The 17,246-nt window shown below is 35.8% G+C and overlaps 1 protein-coding gene across 2 annotated transcripts in view; it reads right to left on the bottom strand.

Annotated features, from left to right (window-relative positions):
- UGGT1 (UDP-glucose glycoprotein glucosyltransferase 1) overlaps positions 1 to 17,246 on the bottom strand; it is a 110,195-nt gene that overhangs the window by 85,187 nt on the left and 7,762 nt on the right. For both annotated transcript variants that reach the window (XM_049615805.1, XM_049615806.1), the window contains exons 3-10: positions 13,893 to 13,975; positions 12,285 to 12,415; positions 9,613 to 9,725; positions 7,265 to 7,439; positions 5,388 to 5,484; positions 4,286 to 4,364; positions 1,608 to 1,708; positions 798 to 897 (exon numbers count right to left, since the gene is read on the bottom strand). In XM_049615805.1, the coding sequence (XP_049471762.1) occupies positions 798 to 897; positions 1,608 to 1,708; positions 4,286 to 4,364; positions 5,388 to 5,484; positions 7,265 to 7,439; positions 9,613 to 9,725; positions 12,285 to 12,415; positions 13,893 to 13,975 (879 nt within the window). The remainder of the gene's footprint in view (positions 1 to 797; positions 898 to 1,607; positions 1,709 to 4,285; positions 4,365 to 5,387; positions 5,485 to 7,264; positions 7,440 to 9,612; positions 9,726 to 12,284; positions 12,416 to 13,892; positions 13,976 to 17,246) is intronic.

The raw sequence follows: 17,246 nt of genomic DNA, 5'->3' as shown, positions 1-17,246 counted from the left end.
CAAACTGCTCATGCTACTTAAGCACTTTTGGTGGAGGTGGCATCCTACGTGTATATCTTCAATAGCATACTGAATTAAATGAGATTGTACTATATGATTTATAAGTCTTTCTAAGAAATGGTTGCCAAGACTAACCAAATAAACAAACTTATTTATAAAGCATCTCACATAAGAAGTCAAAATAGCTCATTCAGTTACTCAAGAAAAACAATGGCAACCATTTAAGTTGTTAGTCTCTAAAAATTTGGCTTTTAAAAAGATTTATGAGACGTGGAGGATATTATACAACTGAAAGCAGTATTTAAAAAGCTGCACTCAAAATCTTACTGTCACCATGAACAAGTCAGCCTATAGAACTCATCTGCCTCATTGACTTTAAATTAGATGATGTATACAAAACTCTTCAGGAAGAAAAACACAGTTGCTGCTAGACCCTATATTAGTTACATCCGCATACATCAGATTTTGTTAACTCATCTAATCCTGACAGGCAGGGATCGTTATTTCCATTTTAATGCTGGGGAAGTGAGGTAACGAGAAGAGAGGTAATTATTTGCAAATGTCACACAGCTAGCAAGGCAGAGCCAAGGACACAACCTACATGGGTCTCCAACCCCACAATGTACGGTACTGCCAACTTCCCAGAAAGATAGCATCATCAGTGGCATGGTGCTGGTATTAAAACTTTAATTTTCTAAGCATTTTCATATTTTACTTGTCTCATTTTGCATGTAAACATGAAGATAATTAGGTATATAGTAAAGAGAAGAATGTCTTAGAGCCTTACTCTTCATTACCTGGCTTTGGTAGGAAAATTTTGACTAAGATCCTTCATTACCACCAAAGCTAATTCAACAGGAGCAGCCAAGATTCGGGCAGCAGTCTGGAAACTGAGATCTGCAACAAGGTCAAGTATAAAGTGTATTAATCTAATGCAATGAGAAATAAGGGGAAAAAAACATTTATTTCTCATTATTTTCTTGGCAATTGAGAATGTTTTAGAATGCAACCATTTCAGAGAGCACCCATGGTTTAATTCTAGGTTTTGTTCAATTCCTAGTGTTTATTGTTACACTGCTTGCTATACTTGCATAAAACACTAGAGATATACTAACACATTTACATTTAGCATAGGATAAATCCATCCCAAATCCTTTTCATTTTTATGAATTTACAATATACCACAAAGTATAGTAAAAGTCTTTAGTAAATTATGCTTAAAAAAAAATTTTGATAAAATAGACCTTTGGGCCAGAAAAACACACATATCCTTCATGTTAATATGTCTTTAACATTTGACAGATACACTATTCAAGAAATGTATATATAAAGAAATAGAAAAACTAAGACAAACATTATAAACTTAAGTATCTGTTCACACAGAGAAAGATCTGGCACTCATTTATATACATACTTCTGCATACTGTTAATCTGTCTACAAAAGGACTTCCTTTCTTTTCTGATTAATCATAATCACTTTATCGTGAAAATCTGTGGTACCCTGAGAATCAGGCAAATAAATAAAATTAAATTCAAATTCTATTAGTTTTTTAATACCATAAAATTCAGTCAAAAGTAGGCCGGTGATTCCTCTACATATTTGTTACCTTGCAATTGCCAAACTTTTAAAGGAGCCATTTCATTGGTGCTCTCCACAAGATGTTTTCTGAGTTCCTTCAACTGTCCCTTCAGGTCAGGGTGCAGGTCTCTGAAAGAAACATAAAATCAGTCCTTTAACATGTCTTTTCTTTCTCAAAGCACACGTAGAAGTTGGCTCCAACTTTATATTCATGATTTTCCCCTTAGCAATAAGTAAATTCCTACAATAAAGGGAAAATATTAAGAGCAGAATTATTTTTCTTAAAAAATAAGTTAATACAGAAAATGATAATCTTTTAAACCATAAAATTTACAGATTAAAAAATGAATCACCACTACAGTGATTCTCTATGTCAGGGAGAGGGAATGGGACTGAGAGTGGGGACAAAGGGGACCCCAAGTCTACCTGTAGTGTTTTACCATTTCTTTCAAGTAAAAGAAGGCATGTGTTGGAAAAAAACTTCATAAATAGTTCTTTGAAACAGAAAAGCATGTACAATTACAACCATCAATTCTGGGTGATGAGCACATGCGTATGTTCTATTATTTTCCACACTTTTCCTCAATCTTTTTAAATTCTCAAAATAAAACTGGAAATACAATGCTGCCAGTCCCAAGATGGATTTCTTTCAGCTACATGCCCATAAATCCTTCCATCACATGAATAATACAACTTAAGTTAACCGAGAGCACTGGGTTTCACTTAGTTTTATCTTGAAATACAGTGCATTCTATTTAAAGCTAGTAAAACAGAAGTTATCAGAGGCAGATATGCATCATTTAGATCAGACAACAGATGGCTTGTTGAGTAATTCTGTTCTTTTAAATGCTAGCAACTAAAAATTTCTTAAATGCCACATACAGAAAGTAAAATATTTACTCAGATCCTTCACCTTCCAACCAATCCATTTCCAACCAGTTACTACGTCTTCTTCATGATGATCATATCCGAAAATGGTCCCATTATTCTAGATAGCTAAACAACTATTCCGAATGTGCAAAACGGAAAACGTCTTTAATATGCTACATACTACCTTTGTGCTCTAAATACATAAGATCATAATGCTATCCAAAAATCAAACATAAAAAACATGAATATGAAAAAATATTCTGGAAAGCTGGGTCCAATAAAAATGAAACCTGACTGCATACTAATGAAGCCAAAATGATGTTAAACACAATGAAACATTCATATGCATGGGATGGACTCAACATGTCCACAGAAATTCAACATGAACAGAGTCATCTTTGCTAACCTGTTAGTCTGGTTAAGTCATTTCACTGGGCCCAATGTTAAAGTTCAAGTACGTGAAACTGGCCTACACATACTTCTTCATGATCTTTCCTTTACAAAAAACAAACAAACAAACAAACAAACAAAAACAAGAAAACGCCACTGTAGATGTCCTAATTAAGATTTCTAGATAAAGCAGAAGTCCGGGCTCTGAACAATTATCAAGGCATAATAGAAATAACTACAACATTTAAAGTAACTACTAAGAAGAATTTTCAGTCATAAATTTCTCTGAAACTTTCATAAAATGGCTATGAAATTTTCTTCAAGAAACCATCTCTATCCTCTTTCATATAAAGTGAAATCTAGGGAGCCTGGATGGCTCAGTTGATTGAACTTCCAACTTTGGCTCAGGTCATGATCTTGCTGTTTTGTGAGTTTGAGCCCCGTGTCAGGCTCTGAGCTGTCAGCAGAGATTTATCTGTGTCTCCCTGCCTCTCTGCCCCTCCCCCACTCTTACTCTGTCTCTCTCAAAAATAAAGATTAAAAAAATAAAGTGAAATCTAATATATATTTCAACTAAACGTGTATAAGATCTACTGCACCTCTTTTGCATTGTTTCAGACTACGTTTAGCTTAAGTAAATAGCTATGACCTTTTAAAGTACTTTGTCGATTTTCTTGGGAAAAACTGGGTGAAAAAATTAGATGTCTCCTTTTATGTGTAACTTTATGTCATCAAATGCAAGGCCCAGAAAACAAAATCAACTAAAGCCATAGGCAGGAAGCCATAATATCATTTAACAATAATGTGCTTCAAAGTATGGAAAGAGCCCAAATGTCCATCGATGGATGAATGGATAAAGAAGATGTGGTACATATATACAATGGAGTATTACTCGGCAATCAAAAAGAATAAAATCTTGCCATCTGCAACTACGTGGATGGTGTCATGCTAAGCGAAATTAGTCAGAGAAAGACAAATATCATGACTTCACTCATATGAAGACTTTAAGTTACAAAACAGATGAATATAAGGGAAGGGAAGCAAAAATAACATAAAAACAGGGAGGGGGATGAAACATAAGAGATTCTTAAATATGGAAAACAAACAGAGTGTTACTGGAGAGGTTGTGGGAGGGAGGGGGCACTAAGGAATCTATTCCTGAAATCATTGTTGTACTATATGCTAACTAACTTGGATATAAATTTTTAAAATAAATAAAATTTAAATAAATTAATTAAATTTAAAAAAACAAAAATGTGCTTCAGATGTCTGGAAATCATGAACTATACAGTAAATTAAGTGGTAATCGCTTCCTATCAAGTTACATATATAAAGCACTACTGAGAGATCTGTAACTCAGACAGTAATGAGAAAGATGATACCTACAATGCAAAGAAGCTTGGAAGTTTAAAAGAATAAGGGCATTTCCCCCAAAAATATACATACCTTAATTTTCCAAAGAGGAATCCCTGAACTTCATCAATAGGATCATTCTCACCAATCACTGTAGCATTTACCTCCGTTCCTATAAAAGCACAAGCAAATACATGTCTAATCATTCAGACAGGAAATAAAAATGTTATTAACCTCATAAAATTTGAATAATGTAAAACAAATTAGAAACACCTGAAATTACAATACTACTTAAAACACTGAATACCTCAATGACCCTTTTGTAGAGTGTTTTTTTTTTAGACAGAATACATGTGTTTTTCAACGTATCCTGTGTTCCTGGATACAGTAAGAATGTATTTTTCCCTTGAACTTTGGAAAATTTTACATGTTAAAAATCTCAAAAGCTCAAAATTAATACCTCTAAAATTATGAACAGTGGATTTTTCAGTATCAAAATTCTAAAGAACTTCCAATTAAGCAACTTAATCCTAAATATAATTATTGGTAACAGATGTTGAGGTACTAGGCTATCCTCCATTTACCCAAACCAACCGTTTTTATCTTTAAAATAAGCTCACACACTGGGTGTTGTATGGAAACCAATTTGACAATAAATTTCATATATTAAAAAAAATAAAAATAAAAATAAAATAAGCTCACAAGGAAGAAATAGAAAGACTGCACATAAAACTTGTGTGGTTGAAATAATAAATTCAAAACCCTAGAGTAGTACAATAAGAAGTATTCCAAGTGCAGAAAATAATCAAAAACACAAAATTGTTCATTAAGATAGTTTAGGATTTCACTCTGGGTCACAAATTAATGGCTATTTGTGAATTACACATCATCAATAACAACAGCTACAATTATTGACCTTTTTGTGCAAAGAACTATGCTACATTCTTTACCTATACATCTCATTTTCTCTTCACAAATATGTTAGGAGGCACATGCCATTATCTGCACTTTACAGACAGAAAATTTAGGACCTACAGAATTTGCTTCACATCACCCAACTCACAGGTAACAGGACCAGAATTCAAACACAGGTTCATCATGCTCCTAAATCTATTCTTTTACATTAAGGAAATAAATTCCCTTTAACTCACATTTAAGGAAAAGAAAACACATTGGTCTTAATTCACAAATTCACCTTTCACCTGAGTATCATCCTTGGCCTTGTACTCAGTGCTCTTAATTGCCAACTCCACACCATAGCCAGAGAGGTAAACAGGTTCCTTCCTCGGATTCTGCAAGCAGAGTAAGTATTCCAGCATTAACACCTGGCTTCTTAAATGTCACAATGAACGTGACGTGAACATGTTAACATCACACAGCCACCACCTAGGATTATGCATTCAAAATATAGCTAAAACTTCCACGGGAATCTCAGCCTCCTTTAGATTTTGTATCCTGCCACAAGTATGGGAATGGGAATTCCAAAGCAGAGGCAAAACCAGATGAAGGGACAGTGACAGGGCAGAAGTAACCAAACCACATGAAGAAATGGAGAAAAAGAAAAGGAAACTCCAGAACTTACAAAGCAGAGTTGAAATACCGATGAGGTTTCAAACCCAGAAGTACTTTGATAGGACCATGTGTGTGTGATGTATTCATTTTTTATTGAATTTAAATGTCTTCAAAAAAAAAAAAAGTCTTCAGGTTGGGTTTGGGCTGACCAACTGTCACAGGCTTACCACCATCCTGAATGAGGATGGCGCTTTAGATATTTTAATCTTTAATAACAGCAATATAGCCTGGAAAGCAGTTGTCAAAACTAGGTATTAAAAAAATCTGTTTCAAGGGGTGCCTGGGTGGCTCAGTTGGTTAAGCGTCTGACTTCAGCTCAGGTCATGATCTCACAGTTTGTGGGTTCGAGCCCCGCGTCAGGCTCTGTGCTGACAGCTCAGAGCCTGGAGTCTATTCAGATTCTATGTCTCCCCCTCTCTCTGTCCCTCCCGTTTGCACTCTGTCTCGCTCTCTCAAAAATAAACGTTAAAAAATTTTTTTTAAAAATCTGTTTCTGTTCATACAAATTTTCATTTAAATATTTACTTGGGAGTGCCTGGATGGCTCAGTTGGTTAAGCATCCGACTCTCAGTTTCAGCTCAGGTCATAATCTCACAGTTCAGGAGTTCAAGCCCCATGTTTGGCTCCAAGCTGAGAGCACAGAGCCTGCTTGGGATTCTCTCTCTCTCTGCCCCTCCCCTGCTTGTGCACACTCTCCCTCTCTCCGTCTCTCCTAATAAATAAACTTAAAAAAATATTTTGTTAATATATATTTTGCTTATAGGGACTTACCACGCAATTTTACTGAGCTTATTATGACACAGAAACTTTAAAAGCAAATATGTTTACATATAAATATGTTAATTGCTAAATGTTACAAAAGACTTTAAAAATTTAATTTTAAGTCAATTCTCCTTGTTTTTATGCCTTTAGAAATCCTCCCTTTTACATCAAATGAAAAGATTCCGAATGGAAAAAAAATTTTTTTGGAAAGGAATTCAAGAATCAGTTCCATAGTATGATGATTATATTAAATCTAGAAAATATAATTTACATGTTTCATTTTTAAGTAGAATGTACACTTTATTAAGCCATTTTTTAAGCATAATTATTTCCTATTTCTTCAGACTGGCAAGCAAAGTACCTCCTATGTGCAAATAACAGATATGATGAAAAGTAGATCAAATAATTTTATAAAGGGGGGATATTATTAGCTTATGTGCTAAGGTCGTGCAGGGCAAATCAAGATTTTTAACAGCTATAAGGAGCACCTGGGTACCTCAGTTGGTTACGCGTCCAACTTCAGTCATGATCTCACAGCTCATGGGTGTGAGCCCTATGTTCCAACTCTGTGGAGCCTGCTTTGGATTCTGTGTCTCCTTCTCTCTCTACCCCGCCCCCACTTGTGCTCTCTCTCTCAAAAATGAATAAACGTTAAAAAATTTTTTTTTAAGTTTTATATATATGAGTATACACACACACACACACACACACACAATACACACATAAGTCAATACTTACAAGTATATAATGTCTGAGTACATAATTGATTTTGCCTGCATTGTTTTTTGATATAAGTTGGCGGTGGAAATTATAAAATTCCTCATAACCAATCTCAGAGTAGAAAATGACCACTGGGCTTTCAGGATTAGATGATGGGTATCTGTGATCTCCTTTGAACAATAAAGGTTTGGGCCTGAAAATAAATATTAGAAGCTTAATTTTTTTTTCTGGTTTTTATTTTAATTCCAGTTAGCTAACATACAGAGTTACATTAGTTTGAGGTGTACAGCATAGTAATTCAACAATTCCATAATCACTCAAGGCTCATCACAAGTGCACCCCCAATCCCCATCACTTATTTCACCCATCCTCTTAAACTTAAAAAAAGTTCTTAAAAATTAAAAATGGTACAAGATATAGCTACAGGAGCAATAATTTAAATAAAGATTATAAGCATCTTAATACAAAGAGTATTGGGGTGCCTGGGCGGCTCAGTCAGTTAAGCGTCCAACTTCGGCTCAGGTCATGATCTCACAGTTCATGAGTTTGAGCCCTGCATCAGGCTCTGTGCTGACAGCTCAGAGCCTGAAGCCTGATTCTGTATCTCCCTCTCTCTCTGCCCCTCTTCCACCCGCGCGCTGTTTCTCTCTCTCAAAAATAAATAAACATTAAAAAAAAATTTAAAAACAGAGTATCAAAACAGTTTTCAGTCAGTAAGAACACTGTCAAATATGAGTCTTATTCATGACTAAAAATAATAAAACCACATCATACTAACCATAAAATGCAGACTTTGATTAGTAATTGTTACCAATTCCTAGAGAAGGATGAAAGGCAGAAAAAGGATACATATCCACATCCCATAGTACTAAGGCTTTATTACGTTATTCTACTATATAAATAGATTATCCTTCTATCTGAAAACATAAGCACAAATAACGTGAAAAGGCAGGATGATTTTAAGCATATAACTGGTCAACCACAGCATCTCCCTCCTCTATCATTTTTACTACTATGATCTTCCTACTAAATAATTTAATATTTAAGTTTCCCTCATAAATTGTTAAACTTGCCCCTCAAAATAAATTTCCTAATATCAGCATCAAGATATCAATAGACCGTATTGCACAGACTTTATGACTTGCCATTCCTTTTACAATAAACTATTTCTTAATAAACTGTTCCACAGAAGGTAAAGAGATAGAAGTAAGGATATTCACTATAGCCTTACCACAATAACAAACAAAAAAATAGGAAACAACTTTTAAAACTATGAGTAAAAAACTGTGAGACATTCTTACATAGCTATTTTTCATGCATTAAAAATAATGAGGTACACATACATGTACTAATGGGAAGAAGCCTCTTGTAAAAATAAACCTACCTACCTGTATAAATCTATAACCACAGAAAAAAGCCTAAAACATGATGACAAACCATTAAAAACAGTTACCACCTCTCAGAAGAGGAGACGCCATCATTCTTTTCTTTATAAATGTCTGCATTATTGTTTTAACAAGTTAGAGTTTTTTAAATCAATTAATTTTGTTTACCCCAAGGGAGCACCACTTTACCATGCAAGCCATTCTCCAATGTCCATTCCTCGGCCTGGACATAGCTGGAACACGTACCCCATTTTTTGGTTGTCATTCTAAGTAAAAAGCTCTCCCACCATTTAACGGGCAGAGAACAAGTGCTGGGAAGAAAGAGTACCTCACTAAAGAAGAGCTACCCTACCTGAAATGCCCTTAGGCCTCTGGTAGAGCAGAGCAACATCACAGAGAGGTCAGTTATCCAATTTAAAACGGCATTACAGAGAAGGTACAATGGGGTTACTGCCATAGCCAGACAGCAAGAGACACCTGTTATATCTGTCCACCAAAGGAAACCTACCTTTAAGCAAAAAGCCAGCCCATTAAATTACCAACTTAATATTCAAATTAAGCTTGCTATTATCTTTTAAATAGTCTCTTTTGTCTGAAACTAGTAATACTGAGAGATCATTATCATTAATATCATTACTTCAGGCACTGGTTTAATACACAGGGTATTCTTTACTACACTAATGACAAAGCCTATGTAATCTCACAGAGGGTCATCACTAAATAATAACAGGAACATAAAGTACTCTTATTATCTCTATTTCAAAGTGAGGTAGGAAAGAAAGGTTAAATAATTTGCCTAAGTTTACAAAACTATTTTAAGTGACAGAGCTGGGATTCAAATCTAGTCGGTCTGATTCCAGAATCCACACTTTAAACCACTGTATCTACAGACCACAAAACCTGTAAGAAATTCGAAGGGTGGGCTTGATATGGAAGAAAGCACAATGAAATACAGTATGTGTGAAGAAACACACAATTTACCTTTCAGACGCTGTGAGGAGAAGAGTCTCAAGGGTGTCAAAATCACAAGTCTTCTTTCCATGCACAGAGAAAAACGAATTACATCCTTCTGGTGGAGGCTCATCAGCTGCTATCTGCCATTTAAGACACAAGACATTCTCGTCATGATTTCTAACCACAGACGAGTAAGGACATGAATACTCTAAACAGGTAATTAGATGATAAAATAACATCAACAAAAGGGAAAATCAACATCTACTGAACTCCTACAATGTGACAGGAAGAGTTTTTCATGTCACTGTTTCTCACATATTATTTCATCTAGCTCCTCCCAATATCACCGCATGAGGTTGGTATTCATACCAGCCCCAAAACAGAACTTTAAAATTCTACCTCAGAACAGAACAAAAGATATCCAGGGAATACAGTATGTACCTTAAAGAAAACCAAGCTTACAAATATCAATTTTAAGCATCAAAGTGTAACTACACAATCCCTATTAAGTATATTAAGTCCATATCCATACATTAAGTACAATATGCAGATTAACTTAAAGGTTCTCTCTGAAATAGATAGAATGACATAGACTCTAAAAAAAAAAAAAGAAAAAGAAAAAACTAGACCGAAAAAAAAGAGTATAGATGGAAGGTAAAATTATCTACGAAGCACAGTAAGCTAGATATTCCAGGGAAAGGCTGAAGGAGACGGGAGTGAAATGCATGAACACCAATGCATAATGAGACAAGTCAATCTGCAGCTTTAATGAGAGACGCTGAGAAGACTAAGTATAAAGAGATGGGAAAAGAAAGGATATAATGACAAGCACTGGTGTGTGCACTAATGTAATTTATGTAATACATTAATATTGTCCTTTTCTATAGACGTAAGAAAAATAATTCAGATGTGGAAAAATGGTAAACTTGCTATGAAAAATTGGTATTAAAACTTTTCATTACATTCTTCATTTTTTGGTAAATTACTATAAAAACTTACAAACACAAAAAAATAAGAAAGAACAGCACTTTAGCTGCTCTCAACTCTCTAAACTCGTAAGCCAGGAGTCCTGCTAAGACAGGACCCCACTGTAAGGAGAAACTGCTCAGGGTGCCATAAAATTTGAATAGCACAGAGATACAGAGACAACTAAAGAGAAAATCCAATGAAAGCGCAGGAGAGGAACAAAGGAAATCTCAAAAACCAAACAACCATGTTTTTTTAAAGCCACCATATTTTTTTCACACTACATAAAATCAACAGAAGAGGGAGCCATCAGGTCATGATCTCACGGGTCCGTGAGATGGAGCCCTGCGCTGGGTTCTGTGCTAACAGCTCAGAGCCTGGAGCCTGTTTCAGATTCTGTGTCTCCTCTCTTTGCCCCCCCCCCCCCCCCCCCCCCCACCCACCCCCCCCCCCCCCCCCCCCCCAAAAAAAAAAAATAAAAAACAAAAAAAAAAAAAAAGAGGGAGCCATGCCAGCCTTTAAAAGTTAAGAAAACCATGGGTGCCTGGGTAGGTCAGTTGGTTATAAGCATCCTACTCTTGAGCTCAGCTCAGGTCTTGATCTCTGGGTCATGAGTTCAAGCCCTGCCTCTGGATCCAGCTGCCAATTTGCAGGGAACAGAGGACAGAGAAAAAGTTGAACTGTATCATGAGTATGTGATCAATAATACAGACTGTGAAAATATTTATAGGGCTAACAGTGTATGTTATTCAAAGAAAAGAAAGCGCTAGAACTAGAACCTGTAAATTTAGGGCCACACTCCCAAAAAGTTATCAGAATTTTCAAAACTCAGCAAGACTGAATTCTATCGTGTGGAGATGCACTCTTGGGCAGTAAAACGATAAAGAAACACAGCAAGTCATTCCAACAGAGGTTAAGAAAGTAGTTCTTTTTGGCTGGTGAGAGGCAGCTGTCATGAGAACAGAGCACAAAGGCTGCCAGTGGCCCTGGCAAAGTTCTACTTCATGACCTGGGCGAAAGTTACAAGTGTTCATTACACCATGTATTTCTTGTGAATGATTTTCTGTGCCTGTTTTACTTTATAATAAAATAGTGATCTTAAAATTAACATTTCTTTCACATCAAATACACGATGGGTGTATGCTCATCTTTGATTCTCTTACTTTTTTTTTTAAGGAGTCTGTTCAACTCAAAATCCAACAAGATCCACACATTGCATTAAGCTGACATATATTTTAAGTCTCTCTTGAAGTTCTTCCTTACCTCTTTCCTTATATTTGTCGAAGAAATCAGATTATTTTTACTACAAAGTTTTCTACATTCCAGATTTTCCTGTTACCCTTCTGATATTGCTTCATATTTCTCATCCCCTATATTTCCTATGAACAGCTTTTACATTCTACAGGCTGTGATCAGATTCACAGTCAAATGGTTTAGCAAGACTATTACCCATATGCCGTGTTGTATAAATGAAGTCTCATAGTTTTGTTTTTGTGTGGATATTTTTTTTCTTAAATGAAAGTAAACGCAAATTATATAATTAAAAAATCGGAGATCTGAAGATTTAGTATCAGTTTTGCTTTCTATTTATAAACATCATAAATCCTCATAAATTTCAGGCAGAAAAGTTACAGCTCTGTAACACAATGCCAGGATAACTGCAATACAAACAATCATCATGTTATACAACCCCTAAAAAATACCATTATCTTGTAAGCACTGACTGAACTTACCTGCTGGAAGGCTTGAATTGTAGCCGAGTAGGAATGAAGGGATAGACAAAATTTCAACAAATTCTGCTGCAGAGGTGACAGAAACTGAAATGCAGTTTCCAATATTGCATGATAATAGGAATAATCAGTACCTGCCAAGAACATTAACCAAAATAATTATCTACAGGTAGACATATCCAAATAAGATCGTTCATACAGTATAAAGCTATGTGTTACAAAGGTATATGATAGCAAAATCTTACCACTATCCTTCCTGAACTGTTGTCAAATGCTTAGAATTCCCTGGAGTACACAAATTAATTGGACTCTTCCTCTCTCTTTTTTTTTAAGTTTTATTCATTTAAGTGATCTCTACACCCAACATCGGGCCTGAACTCATGACCCTGAGATCAAATGTCAGATTCTCTACCAACTGAGCCAGCCAGGCACCCCTCTCTTCTTCTCTTTGTTCACACTATTCCCTCTACCTGGATTGCAACTGCCCCACTTACCTGGATAACTAACTCCTACCTACCTCCACAGGAAGAATTCAGCGAGGACATCACCTACTCTGCAAAGTCACTCCCAAACCCTACCCCATGCCTCACTGGACCAAGTACATCTCTTCTTTAGTCCCGTATTTCTCTGCTAATATCACACAAAAGAGATTCAGACTTGATTTTTAAAATTTCTATTATTTTTCAAAAAATCCAACAGTTGAGACTCAATTCAGTTAAATACTAATAGCAGTCACATTGTTTTCACACATTTCCTTTTCAGCAAGGCCTGTCAAGGTTTTAGCTACCTGTGTATTGGCATCTTTGACTAGTAATGTTTATACTCTATTGAATTACAAAATGTGAATGCACATTATAAACTGTAAATAAGCAACACAATTTACACTGTCATTAATTTGACACCCTGACACTCGTAGGTATATGGTGTAGGTGCCTGGCAGGCAGAACAGGCAACATTTTGGATGGTTTTAGTTAATGATAACGAACCTAATAGATAATAGATCAGTTGTATAATTAGATCAGTTATATAATTAGTTCATTAACAAAAGAAAAAGTAATCAAATCTGATGGTGATTAAGTTAATACTAAATGATTTTTGAGTGAATTTCTCTTCTACACAATATTTCTATAGCACTTCTAATAAAACAACACAAAAGAAAAACAAGAGGGGAAAAGAAATCATAGGTTGTACTTCCAGCCAAAGTCATAAACTTTGCTTCAAGGGGCACCTGGGTGGCTCAGTCAGCTAAGCGTCCGACTTCAGCTCAGGTCATGATCTCACGGTTTGTGAGTTCGAGCCCCGCATTAGGCTCTGTGCTGACAGCTCAGAGCCTGGAGCCTACTTCAGATTCTGGGTCTCCCAATCTCTCTGCCCCTCCCCCGCTCATGCTCTGTCTCTCTCTCAAAAAAAAAAAAACCTTAAAAAATATTTTTCAAATAAAAAATAATAAACTTTGCTTCAAAAGTATTACTTTTGAATCACAACTCTAGTCATTAAAGATAAAAATGTTTTCCATTAATTGCAAAGCCATACATACTGTGAAAGAGACCATTTTTTTTCCTAATATTTTCGCAGATACCAAAGTCAAAGAAGCATCTGCTTCAATTTTACCGTGATGATCGGATGATCCAATATTTTGGCTGGCTTCTACAAAATTCCAAAATTTCTCTTGACTGTCTTCCGCTAAAAACTCACTGGGAGAAAAGGGGGGAAATATCAGAAATGAAACAACTTAATAAAATCTTCTAATATAGGTTACATTTCTGAGAGAGTAAAAATAGGTTTTTAAGTTTTGGTTTTTAAGTTTCCAAATGTCAACAGTTTGGCTTTTACTTTATATTATACACAAGCATGTGTAATATATATTCTAACGATAACTCTTACTGGCTTAACCATTAATAACTAATTAGCTTAGTAGCTTATTCACTTATTCATATTAATAGCTTAATATGTATCCCTTAAGAAACCTAAAATCACAATGCTGTAACAGGGAAGTCCCAATATAAATAAAGCCTATGAAACTCCATTTGTGAAAAAGCTGTCCGCAGTGGAAGTAGAATTAAGAACTGATAACTGTGGTACCAGTTCTGCTCACTTATTTTCTGAAAGACCTTACAAAGAACAAAAAATGTTTTGCCTAAGGTCCTCTCCCAAGGAAAACATGAACCCTAGAAAATTTTCTAGGAGACTAAAGGCAGCATGTTGTAATCTTTTAACATCCCTAAATCCAAATTTCAAGATCACCAAATTTCAGTTTAAAGTTAGCACTGATCTAAAAAAAAAAAAAACCGGGTCTTAGAACTTAACACCACCTTAATCTTTTCTTGACTTTACTCTACAGACCTAAAATAATGGCCATTCTAAATTTCCCTTCATTCAAGAGTCTAAAATCCCTAGAAGAAAATGTGTGTACTGACTGAATGATTCATGTAAATTGGTTATCTTCTCCTCCGAGACATAATACTAACATAGTGGTGATCTCTCACTGTCTTAAAGCAAACTACACATCTGATCTCAGCTTACCTAGCCAAAGGAAGGCTTTCCCATTACTTGTCAACACTGGGGTGTACAACTCTCACTCTACTCCACAGCTAGACACAGAAATATGGGAAAAATAAGAAACATTTCCTGGTAATACACAGCCTCTCTGAAACTAGGTTTCTGAAACTACCCAGTATCATAATGTATTAAATTATTTAGTACCTCCTTGAATGTGGCATTTTTCTAGGCTTTCTATAGGCATCATAACAACCTTATAATAACTTATGGCCTAAGAAAACATATACAAAGACAGATTATGATATGCAAATAAACCATGAATTCATAAATTAAAGCTGCATTCACAAGATATGCTTGAGGTAGTAGGGGAGGGATAATACACTCAAAGGTTGTAGTGATGAGAATAAGGATTCACTGAAACTAAGACCTTCCTGCAAGGCCATCTGCCAATAAATATATGTTCTTCATATAATTACAGGAAAACTTCTTGAAGTATACTCTTCATCATCCACTGCATAAATAAGTGTTACAACATCTAAGTTTCAAACAATCTTTTTTAATTTTTTTAACATTTATTTTTTTGAGAGACAGAGAAACACAGAGCATGAGCAGGGAAGGGGCAGAGAGGGAGACACAGAATCCAAAGTAGGCTCTAGGCTCTGAGCTGTCAGCACAGAGCCCAATGCAGAACTTGAAGCCATGAACCAAAGTCAAAGTTGGATGCTTACCAACTGAGCCACCCAGGTGCCCCTCAAACAATCTTAAAAAAATTAATTACTAGATACACTGCCCTAATCCAAGAAAGGTAAGACAATAACAAGATTATTATTAAAAGGAATGCTACTACCATTTATGTTTTTTGCTTTTCATTTTAAATTGTTTTTTAGTTTCTTATACCTTTTCCATTGAGTAAAACATCTATAGTTTTTCAGATGAAATTATATGATGTCTAGGATTTGTTGCAAAATATTCCAGCAGGGGAAGGGAGGAAGGTAGTGTGGTGATGGTTACTGGACTTGAGCTGGTAATTGCTAAAATGGGTGACAGGTAGAAGCAGAGCACATTAAATGTACCATTCTACTTAAAAATGTTCTGAAAGATCACAATAAAAAGTTTTTAATCTATGGCAAAACAAAACAAAACAAAAACTATATACAACCTGAATGCCCATAAATCTGGTAGTAAACTTGTTTTCTAGATTTCCAAAGTTATTGTTGGCGATCAGAATTGGTCTTCCTTCCATACAAAACTAAAAAGGGAAGGGAAATAGGGGTGCCTGGGTGGCTCAGTTGGTTAAGCATCTGACTTTGACTCAGGTCATGATCTCACAGTTTGTGAGTTCAAGTCCCACGTCGGGCTCTGTGCTGACAGCTCAGAGCCTGAAGCCTGCTTCAGATTCTGTGTCTCCCCCTCTCTCTGTCCCTCCCTTGCTCATGCTCTGTCTCTCTCTGTCTCTCAATAATAATAAACATTAAAAAAAAATTTTTTTTAAAGAAACAAAAGGAAAGGGGAGGGAAATAAATATTTAAGAAGGGCTTACTATGGGGGCGCCCAGGTAGTTCAGTCGGTTAAACGTCCAACTTCAGTTCAGGTCATGATCTCATGGTTCGTGGTTTTGAGCCCCACAACAGGCTTTCTGCTATCAGTGCAGAGCCCACTTTAGATACTCTGTCTCCCCTCCCCCGCCCCTCCCCAGCTTGCACTTGCTCTCTCTCAAAAATAAATACACATTAAAAAAGATGTAAAAAGGGGCGCCTGGGTGGCTCAGACGATTGAGCGCCCAACTTCAGCTCAGGTCATGATCTCGCAGTTTGTGAGTTCGAGCCCTGTGTCAGGCTCTGTGCTGACAGCTCAGAGTTTGCAGCCTGCTTCAGATTCTGTGTGTGTATGTCTCGATCTCTCTCCCTCTGTCCCTCCTCCACTCACACTCTGTCTCTCTCTCCTTTGGAAATAAATAAACATTTAAAAAAAAAATTTTTTTTTAAAGGATGTAAAAAAAAAAAAAAAAAGAGGGCTTACTATGTGACAGGCACTGTGCTTGACACATTCACCCATGTCCTTAAATCCTCACAGCCATCCTGACTTACAACCATCTTTAGCATAAAGAAACAAATTCAGACAGGTTATTGATTTGCTTAAGGGCACAGAATTAGCAAATTACAAATCTGGAGTGTAAACTCAAATCTATTTGATTTATATCTCTACCATGGTACGTTCTTGGGCCATTACACTATCTAGTACTCAATAAATGATTATAAGTTTCAATTTTAATAATAGTACTTTATTTATACAATATTTCTGTTAGTAACTATGGCTGTTCAAAACATATTCAGTGTTTTACTTCAATTAAATATATATCAATTCATGAACAACCAGAAAGCTACATGTGCTTCATTAGGATCAAGCCAGTCTAAAAATATACACGGGAATATTTTTAGTCCCTAAGCACTAGATGCAAGGAAGGCA

Source organism: Panthera uncia (genome assembly GCF_023721935.1).
Source record: "Panthera uncia isolate 11264 chromosome C1 unlocalized genomic scaffold, Puncia_PCG_1.0 HiC_scaffold_3, whole genome shotgun sequence".
In the NCBI taxonomy this organism is placed as follows: domain Eukaryota; kingdom Metazoa; phylum Chordata; class Mammalia; order Carnivora; family Felidae; genus Panthera; species Panthera uncia.
Note: the sequence above shows the minus strand (reverse complement) of the source record. Positions and strands in the feature narration are given on the sequence as shown.